We start from the raw sequence: 13,371 nt of genomic DNA on the forward strand, positions 1-13,371 counted from the left end.
GCAGGCACCTTCAGAGGAGTAACACTGAAGAACAGTGTCTCTCAGTATCTCTCAGAGACACTGTCCTTCAGTGAAAGCCTTAGACAATATTTCTTGAGAGTTACTCCTATTAGATTCATTTTGGAGTAAGATTGGGCTACAGATCCTGCTGAAATCAATGGGACTGCAGTTAATCATGTAACCGTTGATTTAAAATGGTATGTGGTTGCAAACTTGTTAGCTGGATCAGAGCCTGATTTTGAATGTAACCAGCCAGAATAAAAAATAGAATGTAAGAAGGTTGGTTTTTAACACTAATGAATAAGATAAAGACCTACAAGCTAATGAGGGAGAACAAAGGCTTTTTTGCAAAATCTCATACTGAATTACCATTTTTTACAATACAGGAATAATTCTAGAGCAAATGAAAATGTCAGAGTTTGGGCACTGTTTTTGCCATGAACAGACATACTATAATTATAAATTATTTTTAATCAATTAACTTTTAACTTTTTATAGTATCTACGTTTATAAATCTTGTTATTAAAAATAGAATGTAAGGACTGTTGCCTTAACTACATATTAGGAAGAATTGTTTCTCTATTACAAATATTGGCTCAAAGTTTTCCTTAAAAAGAGGATTACTGGCCAATATAAGCTGGGAAAATATGTAAAATTTAATACAGTGAAAACCGATGAGACTAAAACAAGCTTTGTAAGAGGTCAGCTGCATATCTGTGAGAATGTATAAACAGGGAGAAATCTAAGCAAAGGCTTAAATGGAAAAAATGACAATATTATGCAATTTATGATGAATTTTGGAAATGTAGTCTGAATGAATGTAAATATCAAGATACATTACTTGGTTTACTTGGCTTTTATTTGGGCCTCTTTGAAGAGTAGTTAGCTTCTAAATCAGCAAAGAGTGTGCTACTGTTTCTGTCTGCAAACTTTCTAACGGACTAACATGATTTCTTGTGCTCTTTGTCTATGACATAACAAAGTGTTGGTTCTCATTTTGGAAATATTTATGTTGAAATTTCCAAGGAACTATATGGATAACAGGTTTGTAAGAAGAACTTGCTGAAAGAAGAGATATGTCATTAAATTAAAATACACAAAACAAAAGCAGTTTCCAAAAGAGTTTAATAAATAATGAGGATTCATTTCTTTACTGTATAAACTATAAATATACCATAGAGTCCTCATAACTTAAAATAATTTACAGGCTGAGGTAGGGGACTGGGAGTATGTGGGTGGGGCGGAGGACAGTTGGTCTATTTCAGAGGTTATTTGCTTTCCTACTGATTACGCATACACAGGCGGTGTCAATCCGAATGAACCGCCAGGCTGCCTGCTTGCCTTCCATGGTCAACGCCTTAACAAAGGTGTGTGTAGTGGTGCAGTAGGAATTCCAATGCCTGGCGTCAATGCCCCTGCACCCACTGGACACTGGCTTAGGGTCTCTGCACTTGGTTTCAAAAAAGTACTGCTTGTAAGCGCTGTTGTTAATGTTCACATCCACCATCACAGTCACCTGTTTGCCTTTGATGTCTGTCGCTGTGGTTTTGTTGGCAACCCACACGCTAATACTGTCACACACAGAATATTCCCCACGGTTGTGCACGGGGTGTGTTGAACGCTTGGCTCGGATATTCCTGTTGAGAGAGTCTGTGCTGTCCAGAAACTCCACACCCTGATCATCCCTTGACAAAGGAGGTGGCTGAGTGCTGAACAAAACTCGAGGGGACTGGAATCGCCTCTTCTGGAAAAGCTTTGGGTCCACTTTGATGTTTGCAGCTTGCCCAATTTTTCTGTCCTCTGCTTTCTTAGTAACAGGCTGGTTATGGTCTCTGTGTTGCCCTGTTTTCACAACATGGTACGCGTTAGTCCGGCTTCTTTCCGAAATGTCAGATGTTGCAGGAGACCCCAGTGGTGCATTATCCTCAGATTTTGGTGCTGCCCATATGCCGATCAGAAACGCTATAATCAGAGTGTAGCACAGCATGGACATTACGCTATGCACCTAGGAAACAAACAAACCAGGAACATTACTATGAGTGAAGATGACGTAAAAAAGGGCCCATTCCTAGTCTGGTGGGTATGTGCTGATACAGCAGTCCTAGTGAAAACATATGATAAGATATTTCATATTCTTTTTAAGACCCTGGCATGTGGATACCAGATGTGGCTTTCTTTTTTTATTTCAGAAAATTTTGTTTGAATAGTAGTGATATTGATACACTTAATAAAGTAGGAATACTGGGAAATAGCAGGATTTTCATTAATTCTTATAGTATTTGTTGTTATTAAAAGATTATCTGATGCATTTATTTGGGGTTATTAAAGTGGAGACCAAATGTTGTGGGAATACTTATGCTGGACTCTCTTTGACAAGAGCCACTGTAAAAATAAAAAGAAGAGTAATTATCTTTTATCTTCTTCCATACTGTCACAAGACGAAAGAAAGGTGGACTATAAATAATGTAAATAAAATAAATAAATAAATAATGTGGATAAAGAACAGCAGAAAGGCCAGCACTGGTATTTCTCCACTACATATGCCGGCATCCCCAAACAATAAGTTGGAAACTAGTAGAAATCTAGCATACTGAACCAATATACAAGCCATTACTGCATTAACTGTATAATTTCCAGTTTCCCCAACAAAGCACCAATACAATAAATAGAGGAATTACAATCCAACACAGAGTTAAGTCAATATAAGCTCATTGATTTTAGTGGGCATTAGCATACTTAATTATGTGGTGCATTGTGGCCAGGGTATAAACTATTGCTGAATTATATCTAGGGTTGCCAGCCCCCACATGGGGACAAGGACTACCCTGCCCAGAGGTGGCATTTCCCACCTCTGCTCAGAGCAGTGGAGGAAGAAAAATAAAATTTAAAAAATGGCCATTGGCTGATGTCACATCTCTCTAGGAATTGCCCCAAACTCTATGGTTTTTCCACTTTTATCACTTCTGGCTTTCCCGAGGAGTAACATCATGCCATTGCTTGATGCCCCCCTCCCCTCAGTCTGCCACTGGTTGCCAGGTATCCAATCGTTCTGCTCAGTTAACTGAGGAGCCTTCCTCAGACATAAGTCCCTTCTTCTTCCCTTTATTCTTCTTCCCTTTATTCATTTTTTAAAATGCCAAGTTATGAAGCAGCGGTAGTTACAGAAGATTCCTGAAATCACAGCTGTCAAGAATCACCATGGATCCTGACTTCCGGTAGAGACGCTGATCTGAGTGCCACGTTCCTTGGGAGCTCCCGAGGGACCCAAGAAATGTTCGAATTTGGGGTGCAACCCTGCACCCCCCCAGGTTCCTAAACAGTGGACTGGGAAGCAGGAATAACCCTGCAGCCGAGAAGAGCTGTTTGACCCTCATTTTCTCTGAGAGACCTTCAGGAGGTCTCTCGGAGACACTGGGTGCGGTCCTGCCGTCATCGAGGAGAAATACAACGCCACGAACGTCTCCTTGGCATTAGGCTCAGATCTATCTATTACCATCTAAGCAACTACATGGAAGCAAGAATACCTACTCTTCTAAAATCTGAGTAAGTTACAAGAACTCTTTCATTTTACCTGGATTTGGAAGCTCTGAAGGATTGTTAAATACATCTATTAAATCCGCGTCTCCCCACCTAATGTATAAATGACTCTTTGAAAACAAGAAAATATCTGATAAACCGGCAGGAACCTTATCAACTTGATCGGTGGGTAGACATAACAAACATGATCTTTTGAAAGACGTTACAACAACCAATCAGACACTATGACGCAGAAAGGGGAGGGAGGAGGAGAAACCCCCCCACCCCAGTGGTGACGTCTTCCTGACTTAAGTAGGTCCTCCAGCCACGTTATCCCTGGAAGCGACTTATCTTGGAGAACCGGAAGACAGTAAGAAACTTGTTGCTCTCTAAGGCGTCTAATACCATCGTAGTATCATCGTTCGTGGGACCGGAAGTGTGTCTCCCTTGTGCAACTGGCAAATATCTCCCAAGTTCCTGGATATCAAGAGGAGGTAACGGAAGGTCCACGATCCTGCAACTTCTGGTGTATATCCTGTTTCCTGCAGCATCTCCGTGCTAGAGTGTCTTCAACTCGATGGTATTCTAATACTAAAGTACTACCCACAATACAATAATCCTGCCAAACTATTTACAAACTTTCTTTTTTCAGTGTATCTGTCTGGACTTTACCAACTAAGCTTTAACAGAATTTTTAAAAGCAGCAACCATGGAACGTGCGATTAATCAGCTGGATCAACTACTTGCTATGATAAACTCTCAATATCAATCTATCAACCAAAAATTGGACATCATCTTAGACAAATTTAAAGATACAAATAACCAAGCTACTACAATGAAGCCAGATGTGGGAGCAGTGGACTTTCTAACTGAGAAGACGGCTGAAGAACAGAAAAATCCTATAAAGGAACTGGAAAGCCATGATAAACAACCAGAGGCTGCATACCTTCAAGAAGAAACTGCAATAGATCAGCTGGCTACAATGGATCTGAACGTGAGTGACTTTGATTTCTGTCTTTGTAATCTGCCTGAAGAACTCTTTAATGCTAGCTTGGAGGATTTGAAGGGTGGAAAGGCTGGAGTTACTGGGATCTCTCTCTACGACTTTGGGATGGAAGAAATTACAATGCAGATTTACTATGAGAACCTTATGTCTGCAGAGGGAATTTTACCAACAATCTCCAAGGGAATTTTACCAACAATCTCCAAGGATCTCTTCGACGTTTAGTGTTAAAGAGGAAAAGTGGAAGATGTTGGAAATTCTGGACAAAGGGATTGGTTAAAAGAGTTTAGATTTTCTGGAACAAAAAAGGAACTGGTTAAAAGGCTTAGCTTTGGTGAAAATGGAACAATCTACTATACTAATATACTAGAAAGATGATTTGCAATTATGGGTGATTGGGAGACATGGAGGGTTTACAGAGAAATTGACTTTTAAAGGAGGTAATAAATGTTACCTATTGTTCTAATATATTTACTATTAATGAGATTTATTAATTTTTTGTTAGTATCAATTAATTTTAATGAATATATTCAATGCCTTATCTTTAAAATTGCATGTGATTTAGTTTAATGAATAAAATTAAAAATATTAGGATTGGAATTATCTATACTAAAGAGTACATAGGCTTATTGATGGATGGAGGAAGATGTAGGAGAAGTCTTCTTTTTTCTTCTTTTTTCTTTTTCTTTTTATATAGGATATATTTTCAACAACAATATAACAAGTTTTTTTATGATTGTTAGCAATTGTAGAAATGTATGTGTTTATTTGACTTAGAAAAACAATAAAAATTATTTTTTTTAAAAAAAGAATCACCATGGCTCCCCAGATGAAGATTCACTCTGCCCTCCTCCATCCGCAACCAGACCTAATCCAGTCATAATATGAAAATGAATCATGGACCCATGCCCCCCTGGGATTTTATTTCCTTAGTCCCCCATCTCAGTAGTGGTGCCTGCAATCTTAAACAAGGAGCCTACGAATCCTCGTCACAGCAATTTCACCACAGAAGCTAGAATGGAGAGACAAATCCTGAATGCAGAAGGAGAAACAGCAGTCACATTCATGCCATGTTTAGATTCAGAGTAACGCCCAGGGCTGCTTATTCTCCTTTGCAGGAGCAAAGATGCTGCTTAAGTTTGTGTAAGGGAAGAGAGTAGCACAACTGCTACACACTGCAGGAATCTGTCAGCCCCTCTTTCCTTGACACAACTCAAATTAAAGTCAGATGTCTCTGGTCAGCTCCAGTAAGTCTTCCAATTTCAACAAAGTTGTTAAAAGACATGGTTTGCACAGCATTCTCCAGACAAGATTTAAATACCCCTATAGTAGCCTCTACTTTTGGTGTTTACATCCTAGACCCTTTGTTTATAACTCCATTCTGAAAAGATAAAGAAGTGAAGGATGGAAACATCCTTTGGTTGTGTGTGAGGGGGAATTTGCTGCTTTGAAACCCAACAACATTCAAAGAAATATTTACCTCCCTTCTTCAAAAACTTCTATTGTTTAGTTAACTAGCACCAGGGTAGCCTTTGCTTTCAGCCCCCTAACATAAAAAAATTAAATTGGATCATTCTGTCTATGATTAGACCAGTAGGAAATTAAGAAGGAAGAAATTTAAAAGCAAGGGGAACAAGTCAGGTGCTGTTGTTTGTGGATGGAGAGTCACTCAGATTCAGTGCAATACAAACATTCTGGGTTCCTCAGGCTTAAATATAGAGCTCTGACCACAGGACATTATTGTTGTTCTTCTATTCATAAGTCTGGCACCACCCTAGCTTCTCAATAATTTACTAATATCCACACAGCATGCTAAATGCAACACTTTGTTGATGGAAAATAACAATGCCAAAGAGCAGGCATGAAGTGCAAGCATATCTCTTCACAAATTTTGCCAAGAAGGATGTTCACAATAGTTTTAACATTAAAAATGTCACTGCTATGTTAATAGGAAGAAAATATGCTCTGACAGATGGGAATACCAGCTGGATCAGCCTCTGCTGTCATAACAATTAGCAAACTGTCTCCAAATGATTATGCCTGTCCAAGACATTTTGCAATCTGAGGAAGAACAACAAAGGACCACTCCCCTGCCCCATCTGAGAGAAACTTAATTTGGAATCTGCTCATAGAAATGCTTTTTCATCAGGAAATATCAACATCTACCCATCTCTATGACTTTTCTATAATCAAAATAAGTTTTACTACCTCAAAGTCCTTAAAGGGTGCTACAAAACATGATTACTTTTGATTCACTGTCTTATGTATATGCCTTTTTCTGAATTTCAAGGGCACATACATGATTTCAGTGAACCACTGTGAGTAATAAGGTTGCCAGGTCCCTCTTCGCCACTGGCGGGAGGTTTTTGGGGCAGAGCCTGAAGAGAGTGGGGTTTGGGGAGGGACTTCAATGCCATAGAGTCCAATTGCCAAAGCGGCCATTTTCTCCAAGTGAACTGATCTCTATTGGCTGGAGATCAGTTGTAATAGTAGGAGATCTCCAGCTAGTACCTGGAAGTTGGCAACCCTAGTGAGTAATCAAATGATTAAAAATAACATTGATGATCTGTACATACTTGGCTTTAATTTAAAAATCCTGTTACATTTACAATTAGGGTGGATAAAGAGTGGTAAGTGTAACACATAGTAGAGGGCAATGTGAGTATTATGTACTGTGGAAGTGATTATGAAAAAGGGACAGAAGTCATTCCAGATTAGTACATATGGAACTAGTTACAATTTGTGTTAAAGGAACATTTCACACTCTGCTAAACTGAAGATGATTTCAGGAAAGTTATTAAAAGTAAGTGAATACTGCTGGAGTCATTTAACCCCCCCCCCCCACAACTGAGTTCCCTTCCCAGTATCACAGGCTTATTAAAATAACCCATTTTGGCATACAAACAGTGATGCTAATTACCTGATACATCTCAAATAGAGACATTTTAAAAATGAACAAAGAGCCTCACCATTAGAATGACTGAAATTTGTATAAGGCGAGGTATTAGAAACTTCCTTGCAAATTGGAACCAGGTTCTATCCATGTTTACTTAAGACACACTAAGTAAACATGGATAAATGTTTACTTATTATTATTTCTAAGCAAACATCTATACAACCAGGTAGGTAGCTAGAATCAGGTAGGTAGCTACAATCAGGCTGTTAGTCTTTAATATTAGAATTCGGTTTATATCAAAATCACACTAAGCACAGATTTTAAAAACTCCTTTGGGCTGACATCATATAATATCATATACCTAATTCTGAACCGCACCATAGAGCATATAATCAACAGATCTGTAAAATGCAGCCAGGGATAGATAGGAGGAGTTTCTCTACAAACCTGCAGAAAGATCCAAGTTGGCAGAAAAATTTGAAATCTTAAAAAAAAAAAGGGTGATTTTAAAACTTCCCAAAATAATGGAAGCAATGCCTGTAGCTTTAAGAAAAGAATGTCCACTGAGCTCTCAGTGGCCATTTGGGAAGTTGTTAAGCAACCACAGCAGTGTTGCTGATCCTCCCAAGTTTGCTGGAGGGGGGGAAGGGTGGACATGGAGGTCAAAACAGCCCTAGCTAAGATCTTGTCCCTCTCCTTTCATGACGCCTGATGGAGAAGCACTCATCAGGGACAGGTCCAAGCAACCACCAGAGAGGTTGCTCTCTCCACTTGTGCAATTCAGCATGGCTGTGGCAGCCACCACACAATTTGGACAGATTTTTCTTGGGATGAGGCTGCCAGGATGGGGAAGGAGGGAAAGACGGGGGTAGATAAAGGTCATTTGGCTTGTGGGTGGGAATGAGAAAATGAAGCAGGAAAAGGGGAGACACTATGGGGGATTTCCAGGGAATGGGGGGAGGGCATACAAAGAAAATAGTGGGGGAGAGAATACAAGGGAAAATGAGATGCTTCCTGCTAAGCTTTGTGGCTCCCTTTCTTGTAATTCATATACTGCCTACATATAGTGAACATTAAGAAAACAGCAACATAAGATTGGAGGGCAAATGCAGTCTTTCAGTCATAGGGTAGCCAACCTCCAGGTACTAGCTGGAGATCTCTTGCTACTACAACTGATCTCTAGCAGATAGAGATCAGTTAACCTGGAGAAAATGGCCACTTTGGCAATTGGACTCTATGGCATTGAAGTCCCTCCCCTCCCCAAACGCCACCCTCCTCAAGCTCTGCCCCAAAAACCTTCCGCCAGTGGCTAAGGGGACCTGGCAACCCTACATGTGAGGGTCACCTCCTGCAGGTGGTGAAGAGGGACCTGGCTAATTTATTCAGTCACTGGGTCATTTCAGATCTTTTCCCTTGGTCCTCCAAACTGGAGATGTACAGCAGGCCCTCTATGGCCCCCTTGCTTCACCTCCCCCCATGCTCTAAATCTTCCTGATTTTCTGGATTGTGATAACTACAGTTTGCCATTATATCTAAGCAGTTAAACTCCGGCTTGTGCTTACCCTCTGAATGAGAATTGGAACCCACTTGGTTTTCCATTCTGGTTTGGAAGGCAAGCTCAAACCATAGCTTGTCAATTAAGACAGGACAGTATGCCCAAACTGCAAAATCAGTGGGGAAATCATGCCCAACTATTGCATATACTGCATATTTTTATGCATTGATCTTCTATTGCCTTTCCATTCCTGGTAAACTATGCTTGCCTCTGTGTTGGCAGTCACATTTATATGATCAGAAAGCTGTTCTATGAGCAAGGAATCAAATACTAAACTAGGACCGGATGCAAGGGCAAGGAGACACTGAACATTTCATGTTCGGTTTTGCCGTCAATAGTTATTACAACCATAACCTTTTCAAGAAACCTTCCCACAGTGTTTAAAGGTACACAGAGATGTGGCTCAGTTGGTGCTCCTATTTACAGTGCCCAAGAAGTGCATTATCCATTACTGCTGAAATAAGAAAGCATGCAGGTATTAAACACCATATATCTTGCACCCATAAAAGACTCCGTGAAAAGATCCGTCTTGCCCGTTCACAGCTCCAGTCACTGGATTTAAGTATCCTAAAATTTGGCTGACTGCTACTAGTATACAGATATTTATGCTTAAAAATCTGTTAGTCTTTAAAGTGCCATAAGACTACTTTCTGTTTTTTAATCTTTTTTAAAAGATTCCATACAAATACTCTGATGTGATGAATCTTCCCCTGCATCATTACCATCCATACAAATACTCTGATGTGATGAATCTTCCCCTGCATCGTAGCTGGTTTTGTGGAGTTGTCCTGGTTAATGGGATTGTTCCAGAATTATGCTGGTAGCTATTCCCTATGTGTTTCTCCTCTTTCCGCAAAATACAAAAAGTCATAGTAAAAACCATACAAGATTACTTTTTTTTGCAGGACTATCCTATTAAAATAACAATACTTTTGTTGTAAAAAGCCACCACCTTAAGCAGTGTTAATCACAGAGCTACTATTACAGACTTATGCCAAAAATAATTCAACAGGTTTCCAAGCACTACCACCTTAAGAAAACAAAGCCTCTATTTCAACTGGCGGCTCATTTTAACCACACGAAAATGTTCCCATTTCAGCAATTTTTCAATGTTCTTTTTGTCTCTATTTTCTGGATTTGCCATCAAGACCAAATCCTGTAAATGAAGCAATGTCAAGCAAATGATGCTAAGGACAGCAACTGTCGGTGTTTCCATTGTCTCCCCTGTTTCCAGAGATTAATATCATATACTAAAATGAAAGATTTCTTCACAAGTTGTCAATCCAGATATATTTTTCCTCACCCCTGCTGCTATTTGACGTAGTTGAAATCTATTAAGTTTAATAGTAAGAATCTATGAATCGGATCCAATAATGCACAAGCAGAATTTAGCACAGTTCTGCTTAGGCAATATCTTGTGAAACACTTCCTTCCCTATATATAATAGTGCCCAGTTGCACAATATCTTGTGTGAGGGGAAACACTAGTGGGGAAACAACAAACTTTACTCAGCATAAGTGGCTACCTCAGTCTTCTTCTTGCATTTCTACTTGTACAAGAGCTCTAGCACAAGAGGAAATTGTGCGCTGGATCCAACCCTATATTTTCATCCCACAACAAGGGCTTTGCTTGTGCACTAGAGCTCAATGGTTTCCCAGACAAGATTTACAAAGTTAGAAGGAAAGTTACAAGAACACATCAGCTGTTCACTACTGGATTACTGCTTCCTCCTGCAAAATTGGTGAGCTGATGCCAATTTCCATTGCCACGGAAGGGACTGAGACAAGTCCCCTTTGATGCTGGTAGAGTTGCTGGTGCTTGGCTCTGATTTCTCCTTGTCCCCAGTGGCCCTCTAGGGCAACAGGCCACCAGAAAATTTCTCTATAAGTTAAATGTCAGGGATGCTTTAGGTTGATCCTGTATTGAGCAGGGGGTTGGACTAGATGGCTTGTATGGCCCCTTACAACTCTATGATTCTAAGTGATTTCCATTTAACTGTACCTTTCTGTGTAAGAATATGAGAGATATCTGCTCAATGAGACCAATGGTTCATCTAGTCTAGGATTCCACAGTAACAGACCAGATGCCCTAGAAGTCTCACAAGCGCCACAGAAGACAGCAATTGCTTTTCGTGAGATGGCTATTTGGAAATTGTGCTTTCATTATTGGTAATGTTTTATGGTTTATTTTTTTGGAAGCTGCCTCAAGTCTTGGAAAAGCAGGATTCAAGCGCGTTAAATAAATAATAAATCACACACACCTGGTTGACAAAACGTCAACAGTACAGTTAGCTCTCATGAAGACTGAATATCAAAGGTATTTGGAAGATTATATTTAAAGTGAATTCATCTCGCCTTTCATTAACTCAGTAGCAAAGGTCAAGGGAGATGAAAACCTGCTATCCTAAATTTACTTGATATACATATAATTGCATTTCAAAAAAAGATAGAAAAGGGTCACAATCTTCTAATGTTTCGTATTTCTGGTTCCATTTGACCATGACATCATGAACAAAGGACAACTTTCCATCAAGGGAATTGACTCTGGGGATAACAAGAACTCCATAGAACCCATCTGCCTCAAGAGACTTAGGTTATTTGAGTAAAAGAATCCTTGAGATTAAGAGCAGATTTCTTTTTTTCCCACACCTATAGAATGAAGGAAAACAGGCACTCTCTCTCCTCACCACTAACTCCGTGCAATTTAGATATTTAAGACTTAAAAAAACCTATGAATTCAAACAGTTCCCAGCAGAAATGACCGTCTGTCTCTCCCTGTCTTGTTTCAATTATATCTAATGCCTGAAGCTTAGTCACCATGTTTTTCGGAAAGAAAAATCAGCTTCATTTCTTAATAAAAAGTCCTGTCCCTAAAGTAACCATCCATACAGTGCAGAATTCACATATAGAAAACAGTTCAGCTCTGGGCTTCACTGAAATGTCTAGCTTTTGGTATCATTTTATAATCACTGGAATGTTACTGTGTGTGTGTGTTAAGTGCCGTCAAGTCGCTTCCGACTCATGGCGACCCTATGAATGAAAGTCCTCCAAAATGTCCTACTATGGTAGCTCAATCCAAATTTCCCCCTCTCTTTATGAGATAGTTATAAAATATTTCAGTATCATGATTTCCAGCTCTCCGTACAAAGTTTTCTTGTTGATGGTCTGGAAAAATAAACAGCTCCTTTTGCACTGAAGCAACACCTACCAAATAACTGCTCCATCTCAAACTTCTGTTTAATATATATCATTCAGCACAATGGAAGCAAGCACACAGGACTTTTCTGTTTTATTGAAATAATGGATGGTAGTGCTGAAATGAATTAAAAACCTGAGCTTCTTAAAGACCATTGTACCTTTGTAAATGTCTTCTGGTGATATGGGGACACTTGAAAGAGTACAAATATTGTAGTACAGAAAGAAGTTGTTATCTCTGTATTTGGGTAAATACTTGTTGTTCAATACTGTGACAGTGAAGCCACTGTAATACACTGCTACAAAACCAGAGCAAATCAGCCAAGATAATGCAGTTGGATGCATTTTCAAATGAATATCTGACTTTGGATGTTATTTATCTACAATGTACTGCTCTGAATCTGATGCATGCTTTAATGTGCCTTCAGATGCACATCTCAATATGCACTATGACATGACTAATGCTGGACTGGAACTTTGGGAATAAGGGCAGTAATGCCTGTTTGCATGCAGTTGCAAATCCAACTGATTGTATGATTATTATGTGATATTATCACATTAGTGAATCTGCTCTCTGAGTAGCTGAGATTACCTAAAAGAAAGACAAAATTCTAAAACATGGCACTGAAGTAGCAGATTAGAAAACCAATGGCTCTGAAATGGCATGAAATACCACATAAAAGAGGAACATAGGGTTTCTGGAGTGCTTTTTGGGGGAGGAAATTCAAGGATGGAAATTTTGTGTAGCTCTAATAGATGATCTTCCATGTGCAGACCCATTTGGCTTTAAGTAAAAAACTACAATCATTAGAGACTTCCATTTAGATGCACATGGGTACAAACTGCAGTGCTGTTGGTTTTGGACAGAGCTGATTATGTGATATGAATGTTGATAAACTGCTAATTCCTGTGTAAACATGAGTCCTGAAATGTTCTCATTAATAAACTGACACAGCCCAAATGTGCTTTAGCTATTAACACCTCATAATTCTCACTGTGTCTGGCTGGAATGCACTTGCACTACCTACATTTTCCTTCAGGGCTGTGATGCTCAGTTTTCCTTTTGAGGTCTTACTCCTTGCATTCTGCAGCTCAGTAAAAAAGGTGATTTCATTGCTTTGTCATAGCTCCTAACGAGACACGGAAGACTTTGAAAATATATTAAACCTGAATTGCACAATCAGTAATTAACACCATACAGTTGTCT

The 13,371-nt window shown here is 39.4% G+C and overlaps 1 protein-coding gene across 1 annotated transcript in view; it reads right to left on the reverse strand.

Annotated features, from left to right (window-relative positions):
• Positions 1-1,114: 1,114 nt before the first annotated feature.
• NGF (nerve growth factor) overlaps positions 1,115-13,371 on the reverse strand; it is a 74,386-nt gene continuing 62,129 nt past the window's right edge. Inside the window, exon 2 of the mRNA XM_056844478.1 lies at positions 1,115-2,005. Coding sequence (XP_056700456.1) covers positions 1,262-1,993 — 732 coding nt within the window. The 5' untranslated portion in view covers positions 1,994-2,005 and the 3' untranslated portion in view covers positions 1,115-1,261. The remainder of the gene's footprint in view (positions 2,006-13,371) is intronic.

Source organism: Euleptes europaea, chromosome 2 (assembly GCF_029931775.1).
Source record: "Euleptes europaea isolate rEulEur1 chromosome 2, rEulEur1.hap1, whole genome shotgun sequence".
Lineage (NCBI taxonomy): Eukaryota > Metazoa > Chordata > Lepidosauria > Squamata > Sphaerodactylidae > Euleptes > Euleptes europaea.